The following is a 27,953-nucleotide window of genomic DNA, read 5'->3' on the forward strand; positions in this document are numbered from 1 at the left end:
CCCAGTAGAGTATATTGCTTAGGAGGATGGAGTTCATAGAGGCTTACAACGGAGGGATGTGTACTTGCCTTGCATAGCTACATCACCTTGGAGCCATTATTGTGCACAACATTATCTTGGAACATGACACGTATTTTAGAGCATAGAGTCTCAATTGTGTTGCCCTACAGCTGCACATTGTAGGTTTGCTTGAAAGGGCTACGGCCCACATTGTATTGTTGGCCTTCCATAACTCTAATATAAATAAATGAAGGTGAGCCTTTCCATTTATATATGTTCACTCACTCACTTGTATTCACTCTTATGGTGAAATGTAACCTAGAGAAGAGCGTACACTGGGCTCTCTTCCTCTATAAAGTCTTCACATGTGCTCTCTCTCTCTCTAGGGTTTCTTAGTCTTTTTGGAGTATCTTGGAGCATCTTGGAAGTCTAGGGTTAGGGTTTATCCCTTGGAGATTGGAGATTACAGTTTCGTCATAAAACCCTCCGCTGCGATTGTCAAGAAGTAGAAGAGAGAACACCATTCCTTGGAGGATGTGTTGGAGTGACTTGCACATTGGATCTTCTTGGTTGTTAGGGTTTTGTTGATTTTCCCTAGGTAGGGTTTGGTGAGCTGGGAGGATTTGTACTAGCCTTGAGAAAAGGCTTTGGTATGTACATGTACTTCGTCTTGAGCACATTAATTAAGTATCCAGCTATCCAAAACCATTGCAATGTCCAGATTTGATATTTCAGCTATATATGTTCTTGATGCATTGTTATTTCCAGCCATATATGTCTTGATGAATTGACATAAGTAAAAGGATAACTGTTACATGATTTGACATCTAAGTAAAGAATAAAGGGGGCTGATTTTGTTGTTGTCATATTGCTGTTGTACTTCTGCTATTGCTGTTGTAAAAGAGTATTTTCAGATCTGCTTATTGGCTGATAAATTGCTCCAAAAAGGTTGAAACTTATCCCTTTGGGTTGGTATATTTTCTCCTTGAATTGTTGGGAAGTTTGGGATGTTTGGAATTTAAACATTGTTCTCTTTCCACTGCTGTTGTGTACCTTGTTTTACAGCAGCCCTAAGGCTGAAAATTCACAGGGCTAAGATCCGAGAAACCTTCGAGGTTCAAATTTCTGTTTTGCATTGAATTTTGAACTCCAATAAATTTCCACATTGTCATCATATACAAGTGACTGTTGTCATTGGGCCCTCTTTCTGTATCAACTCAAGGCATCTCAAATACTCAATATCTTGTAGTTACAACCAGTGTCCATATAGCCCACAAGGGTCAAAACCAAGGTCACTTTCCACTACCATTACCTGTAGTGCATCCCCCATCCAAGCAAACATCAATATGCCTGCCCTTGTATGAACAACTAGAATGAAGACATCAGGATGAGTTCCTATTATTGTCACCATAGTGTTCCCCCCTAATTTTTTCACCTGCACTAGCGAACCAATCGGGACAGAGGTTAGACACATAAGCAGAAAATCCCACTGCCCTTTTCACATAAACTAGTGACTATTCATTGGTAGTAGAGACTTTAATTCCTGGGATTGCATCTGTACAAAACAAAAATTCTCCTTGACCAGGCTACAAGGATCTATCCAAAACGAGAACTCAATTGGTGCCACATACAACATACCCTTAAAACAAAGATCTCAAATGAAAAACATCTGCAATAAGTAGATTTAAAGCATCAGTCAAATGTTTCTGATGCAATTCGTGCTACATACGAACTTGCATCCATGATTCCAGTCAAACCACATCATATAGATTGAAACATGATGTCTGCCATCACTGGAGATCCATATTTATATTCCAATAACATTCTCCATCACTCTGGGCGTTTGACCACAAACAAAAGGCTCCCACTACTTATTCTCAAAATCACCTTCCTCAATACAACACCTTTTGCCATTCATGCACTCCTGGGGAAGTATTGAGAAGAATATACCCACTTCTCAATGAGAGAGGCACACATTTTGTACACCCTAGTTCACCATGCACAAAGAGATACAGTTCCAGTCTCAAACTATTTAATCCTGATAGATCTATACTTCAGTAGCATATCGAAGTATTCACTAGCAAATTGATCACTCACACAGCTATAGCAAAATAATATCACATGCACAGATCACATCCATGATCAACATATTCCTTCTCCTTGCACAAAGCCAATAATGGTCTATCAAATCCATTCTCGCACGATTACCCAAATCTAGCACATACCACAATCTTCCTCCTATACACCACATAGATCACCTTCCTTTGCTACAATATAGAAATCATGAGAGAGAAACACTAGTCACCATTCAGAAAACCCTTAAGACATCACTATGATGGAGTCCAAGGCTACCAGGCTCTGATATATACTATGAACAGAGTACAGCATAAGCATAAATCAAACACATTTACAAGAGATCTACCCTCGAAACCCTTCACCAAGACAACCAGCCTTCAAAGTTATCTTTATTACCTTGGCCACTTTGGCCAAGCCATCTTGACTTAAGTCTTAACCCAAGCACTTTACAATAAAGTACTTTAAGCCTTTAAATAGGCTCCATTACAAGTGAATGCCATGGGCGGCCCACTAGCATGGGCCTGTAAATTACCTATGGTGAACCCATTTTGACCAAATCAAATTTAACCTAATCACTATTTGACTGAGTCAAGATTAACCTAACATGAAACACCCATAATAGGACTATATATATATATACCTAACATGAAACACCCTAAATAGAACATGATATATATACATCTGTGTGTAAATGTATGTGTGTGTATTTTAATAATCCTTTTTTTCCTTTTTTCTATTTCACACAACTTTTTGTATTTTGCTGAGAGTTGGAGAAGCAGTTTTGGCTGCTTTATATGTAATAATTGGGACTATTTATGATGTTCTTTGTAGATGTCTTTGTGACAGGCTTCTCTGGGGGAGGTATCTGGTGATTGTGGGCTTTTGTAATCAAGGGTTGTGAAGTTATTCTTCAGAGTATGTATATATATATATATATATATATATATATATATAAAAATTACATAAATTAATATCGACATAAAAAATAAATTTTAACATTTAGAAAATGTAACTACTTCAAACACAAAAGAATACACCATAGATCATACATATAGAACCATAAACTCAGGAGTTAAAACTGTAGTTTTCTCATTCAATGTCATCAAAATATATTAGATAGATAAGATGATTGAGCCATAATTCCTCTGGAAGAATGTTGCTGTTCAATAAATGACAAACTGACAAAAATGATTGCAGAATTTAGTGCAACAAATCCTCGAAGTTTCAAGCTTCTCCTTCTCTGCATACAGCCTCAGGATTTTCCAAAATGATTATGTATGAAAGGAACCCAAAAGACCTCTATATTGTGTGTTTTTTACCCTAATCCATGCCGTTTCTCAACTTGCGCATCGGGCATGTGGATTCTGAGTGTGGGACACGTCTTAGGCACTCAGGAAGGGCATGTCCAGTGGATCCACACATCTGACATGGGGATTCACTAGAATCGCTACACACGAAGGCAGGGGGGTGTGAACAAATCTTGTTGCTGGGGCCTCAAGTGAGCCACGACAAAGCTGGAAGGACAGTTGCCCTAGAAATCAACCAAGGTCCACAGATCAGAGATAATCCAAGCATCTGCAGCACAGCCAGCCCAAGAATTTAGCTCCCAAACTTCTCAATGTGACCTGGTTTTATAAGTTTGTCCCGGAAGCAAGATTGGTCAAACCCTAGAATTTAACAATTTTGCCAAACTCAACTCAAACAGACAGGGAAGGACTTTCAATTTTCACACCATTGTCCTCCTTAAAATCAAGAAACTCGCCTAGCTATGGCAGGGATGGCAAGCAAAATGGAGAGAATGGAACAGGAAGCTAGGGATGCGGCATGTGACATACATGGAAACCAGGAATAGTTGACGCACAGTTTAGATCTTCTCAGACAAGGATATTCAAAGGAAGCTGGAAAAGATAAGCAGCAATCCATTGGCTTGGAGCTGAAAGCGTACCTTTTCCTGCCAAATCTTAGGGAAGAAAGAACAGAATTAACATTACTGTGAAAAATACACTTACATATTAGCTTCCAAAGGGGGAAAACAGTAATTCTAAGCAAATTCCAAGATACCATAGGGGTGGGCAGAACCAAATGTTTAGACTCTAGAGCGACGCAAAGTAGCAGCCCACCAACGAATGTTTTTGGTTATTCTAATCTTGTCAGCGTGTTAGTAGCACTGAGAAATATGCCCCGATTGCTTTCTTAGTTTTTGTACGTATTTTACATATTTTATTTCTGCATTTTGTACATATTTTCTGTATAAGAGAAGACGTATTTCTTCAACCAAAAAAGACTAAGCAGAAATCAGGCAATGTCCGGGAATGGAGTGTTTAAGATTCATAGTGCGCTTTCAGAGTTGGACAGAAGGGCTACAAGAGATTTACAGACTGTGGTCAAAAACATGGTAGAACATAGGGATCTGGTCTACATTGAAGGGCAGCAAGTGCCTGTGGAAGAGCAGCAAGGGCTTGTGGAGGAAAAGCCAGTGTAAGCATTAGGCCTACAATCGAGGGCATCCACATCAAGCCAGTCCATGTCACCAGTAATCATCCAGTTTACTCAAACCTTTCTGTTATTGCAAGTATAATGAAATTTACTTCAAAGACAGCTAACTGTTTATTATTTTGTCTATATGTAAAGCCTACACACGTCAAGCCAATCCAGGTCACCAGTAAACCTCCAGTTTATCCAGCCTTCTCTGTTACCAGTAGCATATTGAACTTCACGTCCAAGACTGCTAGAACTTTCGTCTATATGTGAAACCCTTATATCCTACCATAACGAGGCTGAAATACATGTCTAGCATCATTTGCAAAAGATGTTCTTTAATGTACTAGTCGGCACCGTCAAATTTTCTATACAATTTAAAATTTCCTCCCTCTGGAGTCAATTGACATACAAACCTTTCTTCACTCACTCTTAAAAAGAATTTTTGTGGGTATGAGGTCTTCAATGAAAATAATCCAATCCAAGCAATCCGTAACAATACAATACCTGACACTCTAGCATCCTATGTCATCCCCTGTGTTTCTAGCAATTTTTTTAATATAATTGGGAGATAACAATGGACCAATTGCAGCGGTTGAGGCTTGAAATGCTACCTTCAGCTAAAGTGTGTAGTAGTTTTTAGTGAAATATGCTGCAACATTTATTGCGACTGTAAATGGAAGCAGAAATGAAATGTACCTTTTCAGAATGTGTTCAGGAACAGCGTTAGCGCAGAGCTCTCTCAGCGTTTTCCCCTGTGTCCGTGACTGCACATCACATTCATCGTTCGGAACCTTTTCAATGCCGATGCGAGAATTACATATTATAAACATTGACATTCTTCTTATGCGCGACATTGACATAGTTTTTGAGGGTTTAAGGGTGTTGGCCCCGAAATATGGAGGTTTGTAATCGTGGATGTGAGAACACACTGAAGGCCGCCATGGCGGTGCTTGCACAGCACCTGACATTACAAAATTCGCCATAGGCTTCCCTGTGAAAGGTGAGATATATTGTGTTCTTATATATATCTAGTCCCGCTTCCAGTGAATGTTTGAGTTGATCTGGTTGGTTTGATAAATTGCTCTTCCTATCGACGAATTGGCTCATATTTGGTTTAATTAGTTCTTAAGCTACATTGTGGCAGGGATTAATGTATAATTTTATTGGAGTACTATCTTTTGTGGAAACGTTAATTTCAGAGAAAAGTTTTTGAAAGTAATCACCCAAGCCGTATAATAATCCGATACCATTATCAAATTTGAACGGAAGTTATGTTTTTCAAATTAAGAGGTAATAGAAGAAAAGCAATTTCAAATTAAGAGGTAAGAGAAGAAAAGCAAAGTAGGTTAATGTAAAAATTATTCAAACTAAACTAAAAAAGCAAAGTAGATTAATGTCAAAAGTTCTAAAGTAAAGAAAAGCAAAGTAAATTGATGTCAAAAGTTTTTCAAACTAAACTAAAAAGCAAGTGATTAATGTAAAAAGTTTTGTAAAGTAAAGAAAAGCAAAGTAGACTGATGTTAAAAGTTTTCCAAATTAAATTAAAAGGTAGGAGAAGAAAATAAAAGCATATTAATGTCATGAGTAATGTCATGAGTAAGAGAAGAACATGGATCAATATTAAAAGTTTTTGCTCTGAGAAGTGCTCTACACCTCAGTGCATGAAAGAGATGTTGTCACATAATGTTATATTAATATATATATATATATATATATATATATATATGTCAGTTAATTGCGCTGAGAGACGCTCTACAGCCGAGTACATGAAGGAGATGTTGTCACATAACGTTACATTAAAAAATTAAAATATATATTTGTGTGTGTGTATGTGTGGGCTAATATATGTATATGCAAGAGATGTTACGTACATGAGGGAGATGTTGTCACGTAACATTACATTAAAAAAAGTAAATCAGTGTAGATCCATCTTAGCATCGGATCTATCAAGCGTTGAGAGGGATCAAATCTCTCAAAGTGCAAACCTATTTTTTTAGTGCAAAACTTGAGGAAAGGTTTGCACCTCGAGAGATTTGATCCCTCTCAGCACTTGATAGATCCGGTGTTAAGATGGATCTACGCTGGTTTAAACTAAGAGATGAGAGAAGAAAAGCTAATCAATATCAAAAGTTTTCAAACTAAAGGGTGAGAAAAGAAAAAGAAAGAAAAGAAATGTTGGCCCTCTTTTGGAATAGTGAAACATAATTTTTATGATTAAAATAAGATGTGTGGTGGTAATATCTATCCGTTATGGAGTTTAAATGTAAGATAACATAGTTGTGAAGCAAAGTGTATGGACTTTGAAAGAATATATAAGAGAAGAAATTAGAACTAGTGTAAGGGAGAGTTCTATTAGGATCATAAAATAAAATAAAAATGTAACAAAAACTCAAAAACTAAATGTTTAGTTGTTGTTAAGATTTTTACAAGTATTTATCTTGAATGATTTTGAAGACCATGTTTTACAATTTTATTTGCTCAAAGTCTTAGTTTTGGTGCTCAACCATTTTCAAGAGACAAGTTCTCAAGGTTAAGAGTGAGGCAGCAACTAATCATTAATAGTGAAAAAACAATGCTTGGTGCTTAAAATTTTGGGTCAACTTAAGTCATTGGCTTTGAATACTATTTACAAAAGAGTTTCCCTTACTTTTAATGCAATTTATGATGAGGCACAAATTGTTGGTTAATCTCTAGCCAACATCCTTATTTAAGCTAGTAAGGCATTTCTCAATTTCCACGCCTCTCTAATTTTTCTTTTAGTGTAATAAACATTTTTTGCAATAATATTGGTTTTTTCAAAGCAAATATGATGTTTGGGGTTATTAGGGTGTTATGTTGAAGCATACTTTTGTGTGTATCCATAAAATGTATCAACATCGTGTTCTTTAAACCTACTCTAAAATGTCCTACTAGTTTCATGGATGTAAACCTTGCCACAGTCATAAGGAACTAAGTAAACACCTTTAGCTTTCTTATGATCTATCGAGTCCTTAGCATAGTTGAGTAATTTTTGTGAAGTATTATGAGGAAATAAGGCAGGTCTTATTGCCTTCTTGTTAAGGATATTGGTTATTTTATCAATAGTGTCTTGGAAGTACAAAAGTGTGATAATTTTAGATATGTCATTGTTCATTTGATTTTTATGCCCATGCTTTATGACCTTCTTAACCTATTTTTCAATGTAATTGTTAACTTTAAATAATTTATATGGGTGTTCAAGTTCTTGTCTAGTGTGCTCATCATTTGAAATAGCCATGCTAACATTACAAATTTTATATCAACCCTATCCATTAATAGATATAGCAAGCATGCAGTGGCCCTTGTTTTCTCATGATAATTATTTTATTTGTTACCATTTGTATGCATGCACTGCATATTTCATCAAAGCTATATGGAAGATATACCAATGTATTTTTCAATGTGTTGGATATAGTCATCAAAGGAACTTAGCTCTAGTGGTATGGTTAACGATTTGTGTCCCAACTAGCATGGGTTCAAGTCTCCGGAGACATGTTGGCCATTGTGGCATTTATGAAATATTGGTTCTACTAGGTGGAATAGTGGCAGTCGTTTCTACGAAGTTACTGATTATGCCTAGTGGAATGTACTCATTACTATTTAAAATAATAATAATAAATAAATGTGTTGGATATAGTCTTGTTTTGGTTTATTGCCAAACACAAGGGAAGACATCATGATCTTGATGGGATGTTAGCATGGTTGCATCAGTTTTACAATTTCACCTAACATTTTCTTATTCTTGTGTTAAAGGAGAGTAGAAAGAATGAGCTCGATATTTACAAGCACTAGTTTTGTTCTGATATTTATCTTAAGTATTTTTTGTTTGTTCCTTATTTACAAAGCCATTTTTTGAAATTTTTGAACAAGAACAATGTGAAATATATGATGTGAGGTTGTGAGGGTGATCCAGCTTGAAAAAGCTAGTAGAAATCCACTCTAGCTTACACCAAGCCACTTCAAATGATGTTGTAATTCCTAACCCCAAATAGAGTCTTCAAAACTTCGAAAGATAATGCTTTTTTGAAGGACCATGACGGGGGAGTCCAGCCCCTGACGAGATTCTAGAAACAACCAACTGTAGAATTAATGAACTATGCACAAGTGCAAGTAACTTCATCAATTGGCCCCTGTAAAGAGTTTCCATGTCTCGTTGCAATAATTGTTGAGCAGGATTTTACTACCTTTGTTCCCAAATATATCTTGCACATTATCTACTATTCTGTTGAAGAGGAAGTCATATTTAATTGGGCTCACCTTATTTCTAATGAGATTTCCTACCAACTAGTCCGCATGGGGTAGCTCAAGTGGCAATGGCCGTGGAAATGAAGTCTCACCGAACCGGAGATCTTGGGTTCGATTCTTGTGCTACCCTCCCTGGAAATGGGGTGAATAACGGACATGTAAAAACTCGAAAATGAGAAGGTCCCACCTAAGCTTACAAAAAAAATGAGATTTCCTACCAACTAGGAAATTTTGACAAAGCAAAGATATTTTCATAACTTCATACTTGATTTATCCTTTGGCTTATGTAAACATATTCAAAGATTTGCCTACAGCATAAAATGTAAATATTGATGAGGAGCATGTACAATTTTGATACCCAATGCCATGGAAGCACGAGGTTCCCTTTTTCTTTTATCAAGTTTGGAATGATTTCATAATAGAGTTTAAGAAGATGATCTCTAGCCCAATCATGGATAGATTCGGTCTGGAGTCTCTATCCTTTCATTTAAAGAAAGTTATTTTCAAGTGTCAAGAAAAATTCCCATACATTAGGCTTTTTAGCTTCGAAGAAAAGCTTGTACTACTATCTTATTATATGTTGGATAAATTCTTCATAATAGAGTTGTGTGACCAATATAGATCCTAGGCACATTTTATCAATGAAGATCAAGCAATTACGACACATCAACTTGGGTTTGAACTAAAGGAGGTTGATGATGAGTTCTTTTCCATCTGAGTCAAACATGAGATAATTGTAGCACTGCTACGAGAATTCATTGAACAATGGCTAAGGAACACAACATAAAGGATAGTTGATGAATAATGATATACATAACTAGAAAGTAGTTATGGCAGTTGGTGATTCTCTAGAGGCAAATATTTAAAGGGACACACTATGATATTCAGAGAGAGAACCCCCTTTCAAGCATACTAAGTAAAGTAGTCCCCTGCATCAATTCTTCTTCGTGTTCTTCCTAATCAATTTCCATCCAGCCTTTCATATCAAAGTCTTTGAATGTTAGAGTTGATTTTTCTTTGTTGCTTCTTTTCTCTTCCAAGTCTTTTACACTTATTTGGTTTACAGGAAACCAATACAAATCTATTTAGAATGAATGCATTTTATTTTATAAGGCTTTCATAAACTCTTTTAAAGACTTGTACATTTTTTAGGTTCCACAAAGAACTCCTAAGAGCACATAAATGTTCTCATTTCAAACTTTGAGTTTTAAGCTGAGATTTCACGTGTTTGTTTCCTTTTAATCGTTGTGAATCTAAATGAATGATTATGTTAAGTTTTCTACAAATCCAATCCATTTTTCCTTTCATCTTATCCTATAATATGGTGTGTTTTGTTTACTACTTGTTGAGAAATGGAACTAGTATCGATCTTCATAATTGTATTTGAGTCATGATGTAATGTATTTGTCAAAGGAAAGAAAGAAAAATTATTATAAAAGAAATATTTATTTTTATGAGCATGGGTTTCATGCTCAATGTATTTTGTTTCTAGGTCAAGCCTCCATTGAAGGCTTCTAGGGTTGAGTCATAAGTCATTGCCAATGCCTTTATATTATAGACCCTTCTTGGGGTCATTGTATCAAAGAAGAAAATTATTTTTCATGTAAAATTGTCATTTGTCACTCCTCCATCAAGTCAACCTCCTCTCCCGTCAGGTCGGCCTCATGAAGACAATTCAACCACATAAGGATACTATATATGAGCAGGGCACTCGACCTATTAGTTCATATCTCATCACATACTTGATCTGTAATTCAAGTAAGAGGACGGTGTGAAGATGAAGGGAAGAAGAGAAAAACTCAAGCGAGGATTAATAGAATCTTTGTCCAGCAAAGAAAGACTGAAATTTGTCATACAAGAGTCCACACGTGCATAAATCTAAGGACAGAATGCGAGCTACAAGAACAAAGGTTCAAGCTAAATATTCAGAGATAAAAGGGAAGGCTAAAAACTCTGAGTTGGATGAGATTTACCTTATTCAAGTTGACTTTGATAACTTGTTGATTTGTGTACCTTTGTCTCAATGAAAGCAGAAGGATTGGAAGGCTAACTTGATGGATGGAGAAGGTCTTACTATTCAAAGGGTCTAGATTGTCTCATCTGATTTTATTCTAAGAGAAGAGAAGAATATTTTTTTAGGTTTTTCCCCTAGGAGAGGGGTTTTGCCCCGACTTAGTGCCTACATCTTGTGTCCATTTGTCTTTGACAATCTTCAATTTATTCGTAGTTGTTTGATGATAAATAACATAATAATAACAAGAAGAAGAAGAACTTAATCAATCAAGTACAAGAATGTCATAAGCAACTATCAAGCTAAGAGAAATCAACCTAATAAGTTGCCCTAAGGATTTATCAACATGGTATCAGAGTTATGATCAATGAAACAAGGTAGCTAGAAGATCGCTTTTGTGCTAAGGAAAAAGGGTTTCAAATATACCTTTGAAGGTCGAGTCATCTAGAAGGAGAACCAAACTGATATAACACATTTTTGGGCATGATTATAAGATTATAATTCTGTAATTAGGCCGCAGACCTGGGTGATTAGGGTTGTAGACCAAAAATTAAAAGCCATAACATAGAGAAGAGCTGAGTAGCATTTTAGAGATCCGAATAGCTAAGTAACAATCCTAGTTGAGGTCGAGATCCTTGAGAGAAAAAGCAAAGTTTTGTGTATGGAATTGAGGTTCTGAATTTACCTCAAGTTACAAGGGTTTTGTGCATAATTGCATAGGCGACTGAATCATATACTTTAAGGACTAGAGATAGTCCTTATAACCAGCAAAAGGTTCAAGTGTTAAAAGGAATAGAACCGAGTTATTTAGAGGCATTGTAGGCATGTTATAATGCCAAAATTACTACAATATTTGAAGGAGATAAGATCCCTATGGAGAAGGATGGATACCTATTCACATGTATCGAAAAAGGCTAACATATATGCCGACCTTGGAATCTCAGTATTAGAGGAATAATATATCAGTCTTTGACAAAAAATCAAGTTCAAGAAACTTATGCATCTTTGTTTATAACAGTGAAATGAAAAGTCTATTTGAGAACCTGTAGCGGCTCCTACATCTTACCTAGAAGTTGAGAAGGAGCAGTGGAATTATCTTTTTAAAAGAATCCTTGCTTGCCTATTTGAAGACCCATTGAAAAAGACAATGAAGAGAAAAATTTGGTACATAGCTTATCATTAAAGAAAGGAAGAAATTGTTGAGCAAGCTTAGCATCTCTGTCTCAAGGAAGGAAGAAATCTACAACAGTGAAAAGAACTCGTTTGTCTTGCACCAACTTGTGGAAGAAGCCTTGGAGATCTTATCAAAGTCAAGTAAGTATTGTTTTTGTTATTTATGTCTCAATCATATAACAATATGTCTTCAGTTTGCAAGGAGAGCAATAACCTTAATGGAACATTAAACTTTCAATCATAGAAGACAAATGAATGTAGTCTTGAGGTATGTATAGCTTGTTAATTTGTTGAAAGTCTAACATAACACATTAAGGTTTTGTCACATGTTTAAAGTTTATGATTTATTATTTTGTTAAAGATTATTGATATCTAAGGATTGTAAACCCTAGATAGTACATATGAAAACCTCACCATAATTTGCTTGTTCCCTCTTAGAAAACCCTATCTCATAATGTATAGGGTTTGTAAGTAGTCCAAGATATATGGAAAACCTTTGCAAGAATAGAATTAAATGATGTCTAGGATTTGTACTAAAAAAACCTAAGAATTCATGGAAATCCTAGATTATACTCTTGTACTTGTATCTTTTTGGTGAGACTTATACATAAAAGCAATGGTGGTCTTATGCAAAAGGAATCCCTTCAAGAAGAAGCTTTCACCTTCTCATACAAGATAAATATTCTATTTTGATTTCTTTAGATTTATTATTGTTGATCGAATATTATCCTTTCTCTTGTATTTTCCTTTGAAGAAAAAGCTTGCAAGTACTTTCTAAAGATTTCAGATTCTGACTAGATTCTTAGGAAGTCTTCAAAGGGAGACTTGTAAGAAGATTCGTTGCAGAGGGAGTAATTCAATAATAGACCCTATAAAGGTTTGTAAAAGGAACAACTCATGATGCTCCCATTGTGTTGTACTTGTTGTTGAAGATTTGCAGGTACATAATCTTCAAGATGTTGCAAATACTTACCTACCGCATAATTGATGATGATTTGATGATAATGTTGAGCATGATGGAAAGAAGGAGTTGTAAGAATCTTAATGGCATTGAAGTCAACATTATTGATTAATAGATGACCTTGTTGCCGTATGGAGATAGAAGGAATAATGTTTTGGAAGGTTGAAGTTCCTCAATGATATAGAAAGAGCCTGTGTGGTTGAGTTGTTGATGGATTTGTCCCCTAGTAGAGAAGAAGCTTGAATAAAGAAAGTGTATGTCTTCCTAGTTAAGAGGGAGGGCATATTGTGATAGCTATAGTAAATGCCTTGAAGAAAGAATAAGATCAGAGAAAGGCTAAAGCACTACATATGGTTATTCGTGATTGATGAAGTTGTGAACAATAATTGGATGTTTTGGAAAGTGTTGAGGCTAAGTTTGGTGTTTTTGGAGAAGTTGAAGAAGGAAGTTTTTGTCGAGATGTGTTTGGATATTGTGATGACCTAAGTAGCATCAGAATGGTTCAGGACCCTAGAGATTGTGTTATAATATCAATAATAAGATTCTATATATAAGAAATAATTAGGGTCGCGTGGCTATAGTATGATGAATAAGTAGTTGATGTGTTGATCTCTCCCTGAGAAGTTTGTATATGATTGGATTGGTGAATATCTCTAATTTGGTTGAGAGGGAGAGATGAGTAGCATAAATTGTTTGTATGATGGTACCTGGGAGGACATCTTACCTTGGTTAGTATTGAGATCTCATGTTGTGATGTTTGGACCCCGGTGTGGGAGGGTATATTGGTCTTGTGGAGCTTTGGTTTAATTTTGATACTTGGATCCTTGTGAGGGTTGGTGTTAGGGCATGAAGGCCTAGATGGTATCTATATCCTTTTAGATTGATACCAGGTGATCCAGGTGGATGTTGGTGGCCACCCACCTATCCCACTTGGACCCTCGCAACTGTCTCTTTTAGTTTTTCAGTTTCCTTATTTGTAGCACAATTTACTATTTTTAGCAGCTTTTCGAGTCCTGAACTTCCAGAGCTGTTTTGAGGCCCTAAACGACTTTTTTTGGGAAATCTGGGAGCAACATAGGTCCATGGACTAATGTTTCTCTTCCCAAAGTTGTAGTGCTTGGATATATCTTTCTAATGAGCTATTGTACACGTTAAACGAAGATCGGGTTCCAAAGTTACGACCCCAGGAAGTTGATGTACCAACTTACCCAAAACGGGGCCCACAATTTGGAATTTCATCTTCTAGCGTTAGGTTTTGGGATGTTAAGGGTTTTCCATTGTTTCTCAACAATAAATAGGCCTTAGAGCCTCATTGTAACACAGTTCAGAGGTATGTAGCTGCCACATCCCTTCTCAGAGATAAGCTACCATCGCCTTAGCTGGTTTATTTCCATTTGTGTTTGTAAGCATATTTCAGTGTTTTACACTAATGAAATGAAGTATTATTTCCACTGCATCTTTGTGTTTATGGTTATCTCTGTAATTTTTTGTGTTCCTATTTAAATCTGGATCAATGGTATCAGAGCAATCTGCTTTTTCTCTGTTTTTCTTTGCATGTCCCCAACAAGGTCGGGATATAAGGAGTTAGGGCTTGAACTAGTTGAACCTTTACAAGACCAGCCTCGCAAATCCCGACGGCCTCCCATGGCGAATGAAAAGAAAGACGAGGGGGTAGGAGATCTTATCAAAATCTTGCTCGAAGAAGACCTCGAGCGACATAGGAACGCGATGATGGGCAGCTTTGCCCAGATCCTTCAGCGGCTACCCAGAGGCGACGCATCGGCTTCAAACAACTACTCTGGAAATGCCACACCGTTTAAGGTACAAGTTAATTTTGAAATACCCATATTCGAGGATCAGATAGATGCAGATGTCGTAGATAAATGGTTAAATTTGCTAGAAGGGTATTTTTCTGTTCATGAATTTTCAAGTTGGGAAAAGATTGTTTTCGCTCTTCTCAAAGCAGCCCCCCACGTCAAGGACTGGTGGGAAACCTACTGTGAGCAGAAGGATGAAACTAAGGGCTCACTATTTTCAGCTGCACCCACTTGGAATTCATTCCAGGATGCCATTAAGGAACAATATTACCCTGTCAAAAGCTATGAGGACAAATACATAAAGTGGACCACGCTACGGCAGGGAAGGGACCAAGATGTGTCGGAGTTCACCAACATTTTTCATACCCTTCGCACATAGTTGGGTATCAAGGATTCTGAGTTGCATTTGGTACTCAAATACGGTAGCTACCTACATAGGTACATCCAGGAAGAGATGGAGTTCTTGAACATCTCCTCGCTCGGCACGACGTACCGATACGCTGTCAAAATCGAGCAGGAGTTCAAACAGAAGAAGTGAGACTTTGAATCTGCGAATCCGAAGACCAAAGGACAAAACCAAGGCGGGGTGACCCAAGACAACCCGTCGAAACCGCAAGACAAGAACAACACCACGAAGTCGAAGAAGGACATAGGAAAGTGGTATGAGTTCCATAAGAGCCCCACTCACAACACAAGTGAGTGTCGGACCAAGCAGTCGCTGGTGGCCAAGTTGAAGGCTTCAGAATCAGATGCACGTTCCGACCTTGAGTCAGAAACTGACAAGGGGAATGGCAAAGGGGAGTAGATCATTGATGTGGAGCCCAGCGCCATTGTTACAATCACCAAGGTCCATAAGAATGAGCTCGAAGATCCAGAGGAGGGGGAGTGTCTTTTCCACTCATAGATGTGGGTGAAGGGTTCACCGCTGCAATTCATTATCAATCGTGGCAGCCAAAAGAACCTCATTTCAGCAGAGGTTGTGAAGCGGTTGAGCCTACCAACTACACCACACCGGCAGCCGTACAGTATCGGGTGGCTTCACGAAGGACAAGATCTCCGAGTCTGCCAACGATGCCGCCTTCCCTACAGCATCAAACCCTTCACAAACGAGGTATTGTGTGATGTTGCACCTTTGGATGTTTGTGATGTACTATTAGGCCAACCATACTTATGGAGGCGACATGTTGTGTATGAGTCAAGGCCTCGCACTGTTATTATTACTTTGGGTAATTCATTATACAGGATATCGGAGGTAGCCCCGCCTACCGCCACTCCTTTGGTCTTTTACTAAGAAAGGCAGTAAGCTCATCTCCCAGACCAGGAAATTCATTTTCTGACTGGTTCGCTCCCAAAGTAAGGGGAAGATCGTCGCCACATCCATGACCCCCGGCGAAGGGTTCCTCCACGCAGCAGTAGCAGCAGATGGATACGGTCATGAAAGAAAACTGGAACATCTCCTCCTCACCCACAGGGGTACCGTTGCACTATCAAGTCAAGCATTCATTTGATCTGACTCCTAGAGCACCTCTACTCAACGAGCTGATATATCACTGCTCCATTATGAAAAATGACAAGTACAAGAAGCAACATGGTCCTTACACCAGTACCAAGGCCGTGGGGAATAATGCTTTGGAGCACAACATTCCCCCATTCCTTCGCTTGCACCGAGTGTTCAATGTGGATTGCCCTCTACCATGCTTCCCACTATTACTAGACACATCAGAGATTGCAGAACAGCTCACTAGGGACCAAGTTCAGCAGATGGAGGAACTCCATGCAATGGGGACGATTGCTTCCTAAGGGGGAAGGAATGATCCAGGTGGATGTTGGTGGCCACCCACCTATCCCACTTGGACCCCCGCAACTGTCAGTTTTTCAGTTTCCTTATTTGTAGCACAATTTACTATTTTTAGCAGTTTTTCAGGTCCTGAACTTCCGGAGCCGTTTTGAGGCCCTAAACAACGTTTTTTGGGAAATTTTGGAGCAACATGGGTCCATGTATGTTTCTCTTCCCAAATTTGTAGTGCTCGGATAGATCTTTCTAACGAGCTATTGTACGCGTCAAACGAAGATCGGGTGCCAAAGTTACGACCCCAGGGAGTTGATGTACCAACTTACCAAAAACAGGGCCCACAATTTGGTGTTTCATCTTCTAGGGTTAGGTTTTGGGATGTTAAGGGTTTTCCATTGTTTCTCAACAATAAATAGGCCTTCAAGCCTCATTGTAACACATTTCAGAGGCATGTAGCCGCCACATCTCTTCTCAAAGATAAGCTACCATCGCCCTAGATGGTTCCATTTATGTTTGTAAGCCTATTTCAGTATTTTACATTAATGAAATGAAGTATTATTTCTGTTGTTTGTGTTTATGGTTATCTTTGTAATTTGTTGTGTTCCTCTCTAAATCCGGATCACCAGGTTTGTACACTGATGGTATCTATAGTGGCAGTTTCCTTGATGACAACTTAGTCCCTGTTGGGAGGATATCTTGGCAGTTAGGGTATCCCTAGCATTGCATATGTTGTTGTACTCTTCTTAGAACATTTCAAATTGAGGTCAACCTTGTACCAGTTGAACAATTATGAATACCTCCCTAGTTAAGAGGGAGTGTTGAGAAATGTAACTAGTATCGGTCTTCATAATTGTATTTGAGTCATGATGTAATGTATTTGTCAAAAGAAAGAAAAGAAAAATTATCATAAAAGAAAAAAATGAGCATGGGTTTCCTGCTCTATGTATTTTTTTTCTAGGTCAAGCCTCCATTGAAGGCTTCTAAGGTTGAGTCATAAGTCATTGTCAATGTCTTTATATTCTAGACCCTTCTTGGGCTCATTGTATCAAAGAAGAAAATCAATTTTCATGTAAAATTGTCATTTGTCACTCCTCCATCAAGTCGGCCTCATGAAGACAATTCAACCACATAATTAGACTATATATGAGCACAAAAGTCAACCTATTGGGGCATATCACATCACATACTTGATCTGCAATTTAAGGATAAGAAGAAGGTGCAAAGATAAAAGGAAGAAGAGACAAAATTAAGCGAATATTAATAGAATATTTGTCCAAAAAAGAAAAACCAAAAATTGTCTTACAAGAGTCCACACGTGCAAAAATCTGAGGCTAGAATGCAAGCTACAAGAACGAAGGTTTAGGTTGAATATTTCAAAGATGAAAGGAAGGTCGGAAACTCTGATTTGGAGGAGATTTACCTTGTTCAAGTTGACTTTAATAGCTTGTTGATTTGTGTACCTTTGTCTCAATGAAGGAAGAAGGATTGGAAAGCTGACTTGATGGATGGAGAAGGTCTTACTATTTAAAGGGTATAAGTTGTCTTATTTGATTTGATTCCAAAAGAAGAGAACAAGAATTTTTGGGTTTTTCTCTAAGAGGGGTTTTGCCCTTGATGAGTGCCTACATTTTGTGTCCATTTGTCTTTGATGATATTCAAGTTTTGGTAGTTGTTTGATGATAAAGAACATAATAATAACAAGAAGAAGAAGAATCTAATCAATCAAGTAAAAGATTGTCACAAGCAACTATCAAGTTAAGAAAAATCACCCTAATAAGTTGCCCTAAAAATTTCTTAGCACTACTATGATGGAAACATGTGTTCTTGCAATTTTATTTTTTTCAATTGAGAACCATATGTTGTAAATACCAATGTTTATACCATCTCCACTCATAATAGCTTGTTTGTATTCTATGGTATTTTTATGTGTATGCAAATATCATTATTCTTTCAATAAAGAAGAATACCATTTCTCTAAAAATGAAAAGGGAAAGGTTCCCTGTCATTGCTACTCAACGACGTTGAGAGTTTGAATTTTCCCTATTATATGTTATCACTTAGATATTGGACAATCCCAGTGATCAATGTATTTTTTGCCCCCATAATAGGGAGAAGTTAAAGACTAGTTTCATGGACCACAACATTTTCTAATTCTTTATGAAATTTCAAAACTTGGTCTAACCTAATATACTTGTCGGCCCTCGAGACCATAGAAGTTTTCAAGAACAATTGTATGAGTTGGATTTACATACATCAAGAACATGTGAATACAAGAAAGACCCTGGCGATTCATGGCTAAAAAAGAAATACACGTGGATAATTAAATAAGAAGAAGAAATCAGGAATTAGCATTTGGAAACCAGATTTGGTCAAAATATTCCAAGGACCAATATCTAGAAGTAGAAGAAAATATTTTGAAAGTATTCAGGAAATTGGCATCTTCTTGTTCCTAGACTCACCTTCTTCATCTGACCACGAGATAGAAGACAAAGGAGAACAAAGAGATATGAATGATGAAAGAAGAGAAAATGATAGAGTAAGAATTCTAGGAAGATGGCAAAGGACCAATCAACTTGACTTACAAAGCGAACAACATCAACTACCAAGACCATAACTAGATGTTATTCCTATATTTAATGGTGATGGTATAATGAATCTAGTGAAACATTTAGATCATTTTTGTCAATATTTGACATCCATTTAATAGAAGATGATGATGTTATAGTCAGATTTTTTCTTCAAATTCTGGTAGGCCTGGCCTAGGATTGATATTTTTTCTTCCCAAGAAGTTCCATAAGTTATTTTGATGATATGGAAAATGTATATATTAGTAAGTGTGCATGTCCAATAACATATCATACTTTTCTTACATAGTTCACACAAATACATTTGAAAAGAACAAGAAAATCAAATAATTATATTTACATTTCTTCAAGACCTTGCAACAAATTCTAGAAGAGCAACACCTCGATGATCATGTTATATTTGGGTGTTATAAATTTTAAATTCCATCAAACATGAAATATGGAATCAAATCTACACGTGTCAACACTTTAGAAGACATAATAACTAAATCTATAGAGATGGAGGGAGATATGTTGGAAAGCAATGCAAACCCTGAAATTATATTGTGATGAGTACAAATGCAAGCATCAAGATTGGTTGTATCTGCTTGGTCTCCTTCTACCTCAAAGGCTATGGAAAAAAGAGGCATTGGAAAAGGAATCTTTCAATGATAACCTCAAAACGTCATAAATATCACTATTTTTGAAGATTACTATAAAAATAAACAAAATGCTAAAATAGTCCAATTAAATAGGACTATTCAGCACATGCAAAGTGAGATTATTTGTTTAAAAATAAGTGAAGATTTTATTCCCCATAAAAACCATGGAGTGATAGACATTGGATATGGGGAATGATCAATATCGAAGAATTGATGAACATGGACCTAGGGCACCACTTTCAATGATAACCTCAAAACGTCATAAATATCACTATTTTTGAAGATTACTATAAAAATAAACAAAATGCTAAAATAGTCCAATTAAATAGGACTATTCAGCACATGCAAAATGAGATTATTTGTTTAAAAATAAGTGAAGATTTTATTCCCCATAAAAATCATGGAGTGATAGACATTGGATATGGGGAATGATCAATATCAGAGAATTGATGAACATGGACCTAGGGCACCACATGTGCCTAATCCAAATGTTGTTGTTATGGAAGCTAATATTGAAGATATTAATCATTTTGAAACACCGGAAGAAAAATTTCAAGCATCAATTGATAGTGGAAATCAAGATTTACAAGAACTAGTGTCTATAGAATTTAAAGAGAATATATTACCCTTTATTCAAGGGGATTTTATAGAAGAAGAATCCATTGGCCAAGAAGATTTAGTTCAAATAAGGGGTCAATAAACAAATCCAAGCCAAAAAATGAAATAGCCAAAGAAAATGAAATTACAAATGATCAAAGATCAACAACACAAGAAGCTACTCCATGGCAACCTACAAGTCAAAATCAAAATACAACATGGATGACTTGCAATGTTGTTAATGAACTCACCAAGATACAAATTACTCTTCTATTTCTTAAAGTAGTCAATATTTCTCAACAACGAGGGAATTTATTGAATATTTTGGATGATACTGGCTCACCAAATTCAAGGATAGAAGAAACTACTACAAGCATTCAACTGTAACAACCCTGGGCTAAAAGTTCATGTAATAAAGTTAATAAAGGCAGAATAAGAGCAAGGTAATGGGACACATATTCTAAGCTGAATGTTGGGAAAAAACATCCTAGTGGGCATCACTTGTTGTTTATTATGGCTAAGGAAATTGGCAAAGGCAAAGTGGCAATTATTGACATTTATTTATGAAAATAAAGGAAAATAGGAAAAAATGGAGATAAAAGGTCACGAGTTTCATGTGAGGAGGAAATTGAAGGAAAATAGAGGAAAATGAAGAAATTAGGGGCATCAAATTAGCTAGGGTGCTCAAGAAGAAGGAAATACCTACCTCAATTAAACCCTTGGATATTATGCAACAAAAGATGAGATCTATCAAGGACTATCTCGATCACTTAAAACATAAAGGCGTATACAAAGTCAAATTTTCTTGTGGCAATTGTTACATTGGAGAGACATGGAGATCATTTAAGATCAAACTTAAGGAACATGGAGCAGATATCAGGAATGGAAGAATCAAATCCTCAACGCTTTTTGAACATTCCTTTAAAACTAGTCACCAAGTTTGCCTTGAAGACATGGAAATAATTTAGAAGGTGAACCATTATTATAAAAGGAAGATTCATGAAGCTCTAGAGATCATAAAACATCCCAACAATCCCAACGAAGATGGAGGGATAGAAGTTAGCAGAAGTTGGATTTCGGTGCTCACACAATACCACTCTCCTAATAACTAATCATCATGCTTATCCTTCCCCCTCCTTGTCTCGTTAACTCTCCCCTCCCTCTCCTTAAATTAATAACAACAACTTATAAAAAATTTAACTAACAACTTATATTTTTTTCAATATAACTATTAATAACAACATTAATAAGATTAAAATGGCATTAATAGTATTAATAACATCAAAAACATTAATAATAGTTAACAACAATATTATATTAATATTATTAATACAACATTAATCTTATCAATATTATTAAACATTGACTATTGACTAAAATATTCAATCCCGTCAACATCATATTAATAAAATGTATTAAAATATCAACTAAACATTAAAATTTTATATTTCCTTATATATATATATATTTTATATATATCATTTTAATTTATCATTTCATTTTCTTATCACATTACATTTCACTTTCTATTAGTCATCAACATGTTTCATGTCGGCCATTTCTCCATTTAAAACGCTCTTGCTTGTACTTATCCATCGCTTTATGTTGTATCTTCTTCTCAAGCTTTAGTCCTGACGATGGGTCTTGATGTAGACTCGAAACGTTGACGACAAAATGACTATTGGGGCCTTTTGTTAGATTAGTTTTGGAATTGGGTTCAGAGAGGAGAAGAGAACCATAGGAAGCAAGCAAGCAAGCAAAGGAAAGCAAGGACAAGCAAAGGAAGGACAAGCAAGGAAGGATTGGATCAAGCAGCTTCAACAGGAGGACTTGCAAGTATCGAGTTGCATGTATGATTTCCTTGTTATTTTTGGAATGCATGGTACATGCATGTGTGTAGTTGATTCATTTATTGTCATTGACATGGGTTTTTCCTCGTTTGATAGTAGTTTCAGCGTTTCCTTGCAAATTCCTCGATAGCCATGGTGTGATGGGATTCATTCCTGGTTGAGCTTTGGATTGCCGAAAGGTTTTGGATCCAGGTGAGGTGGTCTCAAGAAAATCCCAAGGGTTTGGGGTGGAAATGGTTTTCTCCAGGAAGCCTTCAACATGTGGGTGGAGACAATAAAATTCCTCAAGGGATGGTGAAGGAATTTTGAGGCATCCAAGCTTGGTTTGGCTTTGTGATTTCGGGACCGTATAGGTGAGATCACGGTAGTGTGAGGGTAGAGGTGGTTTAAAGTTTGGGTTCCCTTGGTTGTTTATGTATCGGTTTATCCCATGAGATCCTACATTCATGCTTTGAATATGGCACAGGGGTGATTCGCTGAAAGAAAGATTTGGTTCAACTCAATCTATGGTTGGGGGGTACGTGGCAGACCTTGACTTGGTTGGATTTTGTATCTTTTAATGAGAGTTATTTCTTCATGGAAATTTATGAAGCATTTGTACTAATTACTATGATGATTTAATGGTTGTTATGTCATGGTTATGTTGACGGTGTTGGACCCACCAACATTTCAGGGGATCTCCCCGATATGAAGTCACAACTAGACCTCACACCATTTGGTGTAGGAGTCCCATCCGGTATGATGGCCCGGTTGCCATTATCTTAAAGATATGCCTTAGCTCTTGCTTGTCAGCACATGAAAGTGGTCTGCTTTGTTTTCGAACAACGAGTTTCACATGCTTGGTGAGTGCTAGTGTTACTTGTGTCAAGGTTCTTTCACCAGAGAGAGAGAGGGTGGAAGTGAGTCTCCAATTGAAAGGGAAAAGTCCCAACTCTGTCAGAGATGCATAACATAACAGGACATGTGCAACTTCTGGCAGATAAGTCCACATGGATGCGACAATCACACACAAGAAGGAATAACACGTACAACACTCAACAGAGTAGTCTGCGCGAGTGTGATGGTCGTTATAACAACTTTATGGGAAAGGTTATGTTTGATGCCCAGTGAGCCAGCCCACGTGGGCAGGACATCGTTAACAACTTATACAACACATTTTCATAATCATATGTATTAAAGCAGTTGAAATAGTTCAACTGTTTTAACATAGGTTAAAGAAACTGAAATAGTTCAACTGTTTTAACACGGGTTAAAGCAATCAAAATAGTTCAACTGTTTTAACACAGGTTAAAGCAACATGCATTACAAGTGTTCTAAGACCAGTCTTACAAACAATTACAATACATGTGTGAAAATGTGCTGGCTTGTTATCAGGCTCTGAATTAAGCGAAAGTTCCAAGACAATGGTACACCATACATCACTAACCCCGTGAGAGGGGCGTTGGAGCCACTACTTGCTCTTCAAAGAAAAGATTACAAACTCTCAAGGCTATGTGGGAGGAGCCAAGGTGAAAATTCTTTTTCATGTACAAATGAGGGGTATTTATAGCCAAGGGTGAAACTGACCCTTGTGACTGTTCAACTTCCCTCATGACTGTTTGACTTACATGACTCTTCAACTTTACATGTGGGTCTCTTGGACTTCCACATTACATTACATTGATTACAACATTATGGCCCACAATAGTGATGTCGCTGAGATGATTCATGACACGACACATGACAGTAATGGTATGTTCATGTTTCTAGTGGCGTCCATGTCGAGCTACAGTGCTGCTGAGTGATGGATGTGCCCTTGGTGTATCATAGTTTCATTTATGCATGGCAAGGTGTGCGAAGTCTTCGATGGTCTTGGTGTTCGCTTGATGTTTGCACGTGCATGTTCCTCCTTTGCTTGTACTTTGACATGATTCATGTGTTCGTCCTTTCGCGAACAAATCTCCTTACATGCATTCCTCGTTCGTCTGTTCGCGAATGAATCTCCTCGCATGCTCTCCTTGTTCATCCCGTTTGTCATCGCATCATGTCTCATCCATGCACATGTATCTGCAATCACTCATGATGAGACGACATCAAATCCAGAAATATCCTAATCTACCATGACGCATTATCATTCGCTTTCGGATTCAGGTGACCGGGAGAGAGGATAAGGCTCTGAAACTACGCAAGGCATATTTTAAGCCAAGATGTGGGCTACGGGAACTTCCAGTGAAATTTGCGCAGAAGTCACTAAGAGACTGAGATGGACAATCCATATCAGCAGTGACTATCCACGGGATCTGGCTCGACTGAAGGGCAGATATGTGCAATTTCTTGAGGGAATCAGTGCAGGCAGCAAAGGGGGTTGGCAGAAAAAATTATCTAATTCCTCCGGGGAGTTGGCAACGCGCTGCAGGAGGCTTTCTTGAAAAAAATGCGCAATTTTTTTAGGGAGCTGGTAACGGGCTGCAAGAGTGCTACTGGCAAAAAATGCGTAATTGTTAGGAGGCTGGCCTGCTGAACATCCCTGCGTAGTTTCTGAGCTGAGCGGGATGTTGGGCAGCTTGGTGACTGCTCATGAAAATTGCGCATTTTTCCGGTGAGCAACAGGTTAGCTAATTGGCTAGAAAAACTGTGCAATTTTTTGAGGGAGACGGTGACAGACACAGGGTGTATGTCCGTCATGTCTGTGTAGTTTCTTTAGTCAGCAGAGCGGGCATTCTTGGCATATTTTGTGCAATTGTTTTGGGGAGTGAGTCCCTGGGTCACTGCTTGGTCAAACTCTCCGATTGACCAGTTGGAGGCTCGATTTATGTGCTTGCGGGTAGCGCAGATTGAAATTTCTTGCTGGGGAACTTCTGCGTTGTTCTGGGTGACAGTTGGTCAAGTCGATTCCAAGGTTGTGCAGTGTAGACTGCTTGGGAGGCAGCCTCAAGCTCTGCGCAATTCTGGGCAATAGTGCATAATCATTAAGAGTTGAAATTGCGCAATGCAACTCAGCAAATGCTCGACTGTTGGAGGATGGTCCGGTCGACAAAGCTTCAACATAATGGCCAAGTGTGTGAACGAGTGACTTCATACATGCATGACCTCACGAACATACACTCAACATGACTTTATGACAAGACACCTCGAACCAACAAGAAAACATACACTCAGTGTGACTGATCGACGGTGTGAGCGACAAGCGCAACACTTATGATAGATCGTTGAACGACCATGACAACGCTTGCGTGATAGTGCACACAACTTCGTGTGTGAGTATGATAGATGTGTACATAGCGAACAAAACTCAAACAAAACCTTCATCATCACCAGAACGAGGTCACAAGCATGACATAGCAATCAAGATGTTGAAGACAACAGTTCGTCAAACAAGTGAAAAGGGAGCAAGACATGTAGAAGAAACACATGAGATGACTTTTCATGTTTGCGCACATGCATGTTACTGAGGACAGGATGATATGACAATGAAAAATAGTCTTACAAAATCAATTAAGAGGTGTACTTCAAAAGGTGTTCTTTACTTACCATACTTACCCTTAAGATGATCATGCATCCGACGGAGTTTGCATGCGGTCCTGATCTTTTCCATTACTCAGTTCCTTGGTCCTTCTTCTCAACTCCTTGGAAGCAATTTTAGCATGTCACCTTTTCCTGTAGTCACTGAGAGGTAGATCTGTGCAATTTTAGCGGACAATGACTGTTGTCAAAATGAGGCCCGTCTGCGCAGCTTCTACATGCAAGGCCAACAAGACAACTTGGACAACACTACGCAGTTTTGAGGCTCAAAGCACCGCTGCGGGACAGGGGTCTTGGGAGAACACCTCTGTGTAATTTCTGAGTGCAGTGCAACTGGACTACTCTGCATATTTCTGGAGAGCAGTGCTGGCTACCTGACTGCTCTGCGCATTTTGGAGAGTAGTGTTGGCTGGGGTATTTGCGGGCTGCGAGGTTTCAATAAGCAAGGGAAGATGGTGTCTCTGTGCACTGCGGGGTTTTAGCAAGCAAGGGAAGTTGGTGTCTCTGCGCACTACAAGGTTTTAGCAAGCAAGGGAGGAATCTTGATGGTTGCAGAAGCAAAGCGAACAATTCAGGGACGCTGGATGAGGCTAGGTTTCTCAAGAAAATGGCTAGGTGTGAGATCAGTGAAACATATGTAAACATGATAGGACTTGACTGTGATCACACACGGACTCTTAGTGACACAACGTAGACCATCCAAAATACATAATACATACTTTGCTTGATGCAACAACCTTCGTGAAAAAAGTGCGTGAAGTGAGTGTGAAACATGTCTATATGATGACAACCACTCATACGCACACAATTCCCTTGAAGCAAGACAACATTCCCTTTGCATGACAAACAACAACCCCTATGCCCGAAAATGACACATGCTACATAAGGATGAGAACGTGGACAACTCTTAGGATCAAGGAGGGGAGCTTGAAATCATCATCTTACCAATAAGTGACCAAGGATGATTGATCACACGATCCAAGATAAGCTCCGAAATTTGCATGCGAGCCAAAATTTGGAGGGTGGTTATAGCTGCTACAACAGGTTACTATGATGATTATTTGCTAGTTATAAGCATGGATCTGCTATATACTCTAGTTATGGCTTGTTCATGAATTAATATGTATCTGGTTGGTTGATGAATGCATGAGCTAACAAATATTATTGCAACTATTGAGAGAGGGCATTAGGCCTTCTTGGTGAATCTTAGATAAGTTGCAGACCCCGATGTTCATATATGCATTCATGACCTGTAGATTTCATGTTCACCATATGTTTGACAAAACGATTGTCATGGTTAGGCCTAGTTTAGTTAATCTCTTGAATAAGTTTTGTATGAAGGGATTTGTCTTGATGTTACATATCATTCTGGAAAGTCTTGTTAAGTTTTGGGCAGAGGTTTGGAGACTAGCTCTAAAAAGTGGCTCAAATTCTGGGGTCGCATGCTCAGAACTGGGAAATTTGGACTACAGTCGCTAGGAGGTAGGGTTATCCATGTGACTGGAGGGTCACAACCACTGTTTTTTATTATGCAAGCAATTGGGAGTCTAGATCACTAAAAGGAAAGTTACCTCAGGGTTTGGGCACTTGAAGTGGATGTTTAACTCCTATGGGTCTTGTAGCTCCTAAGGAAGGTCAATAAAGTTTCAGTTTATCGATTCCACTTCCTTAACTATAATTAGGAGGTTGAGTCATGTCATAGTAGCCCTCAGCTCATGTTTACCTTGAGAGGCTGGTGAAAGTGGGTAGATGTGGGAGGGGTGGTTTACAGATTGGTATTAGAGCATGTTTCAAACACTTGGACTGGATTGGTTAGTTGCATGTTGTTATGCATGCATTTTCATGGTTTTGGTTATCGTGCATGAGTTCATTGTATGCAACTAGCATTGTCATGCATGATGTCGGTATATTGATATGATTATGATTATACATGTATCATGCTAATTTGGATTGATTTTGCAGCTGAGATAAGCCCCCCCTGAATGCCATTAAGGTTTAACTAACATGGCATGCTTCTAGGAAGAAGAGGATTAGAGATGATGACGAGAAAAATGGTTGACTACAGTTCATGTGACTCTCCCTACAGATCAGTTGAGCAACAAGGAGATGAGTATTCTCCTTATATATACATTAAGGAGCTTAAAGGAAGAGATCAGAAGTTGCAAGGAAAACAATGACATGTTGGTTGAGGCTCAAGAAAGATAT

The 27,953-nt window shown here is 37.8% G+C and overlaps 1 protein-coding gene across 6 annotated transcripts in view; it reads right to left on the reverse strand.

Moving 5' to 3' along the window:
* LOC149150362 (P-loop containing nucleoside triphosphate hydrolases superfamily protein) overlaps window positions 1-5,629 on the reverse strand; it is a 310,706-nt gene extending 305,077 nt beyond the window's left edge. For 3 of the 6 annotated variants that reach the window (XR_016262805.1, XM_089440467.1, XM_089440466.1), the window contains exon 1: window positions 5,254-5,625. Coding sequence is in view for 5 of the 6 variants with exons in the window: in XM_089440467.1 (XP_089296593.1) it covers window positions 5,254-5,540 (287 nt within the window). In the remaining variant the exon portion in view is untranslated. Of the gene's footprint in view, window positions 1-5,253 lie in introns of all 6 variants that reach the window. The other 3 variants (XM_089440465.1, XM_089440464.1, XM_089440463.1) reach the window with 3 other exon arrangements.
* Window positions 5,630-27,953: the final 22,324 nt, after the last annotated feature.

The sequence above is a fragment of the Pinus tabuliformis genome, chromosome 9, assembly GCF_031772625.1.
Source record: "Pinus tabuliformis cultivar Carrire ecotype Pingquan chromosome 9, CPIR1, whole genome shotgun sequence".
NCBI lineage: Eukaryota > Viridiplantae > Streptophyta > Pinopsida > Pinales > Pinaceae > Pinus > Pinus tabuliformis.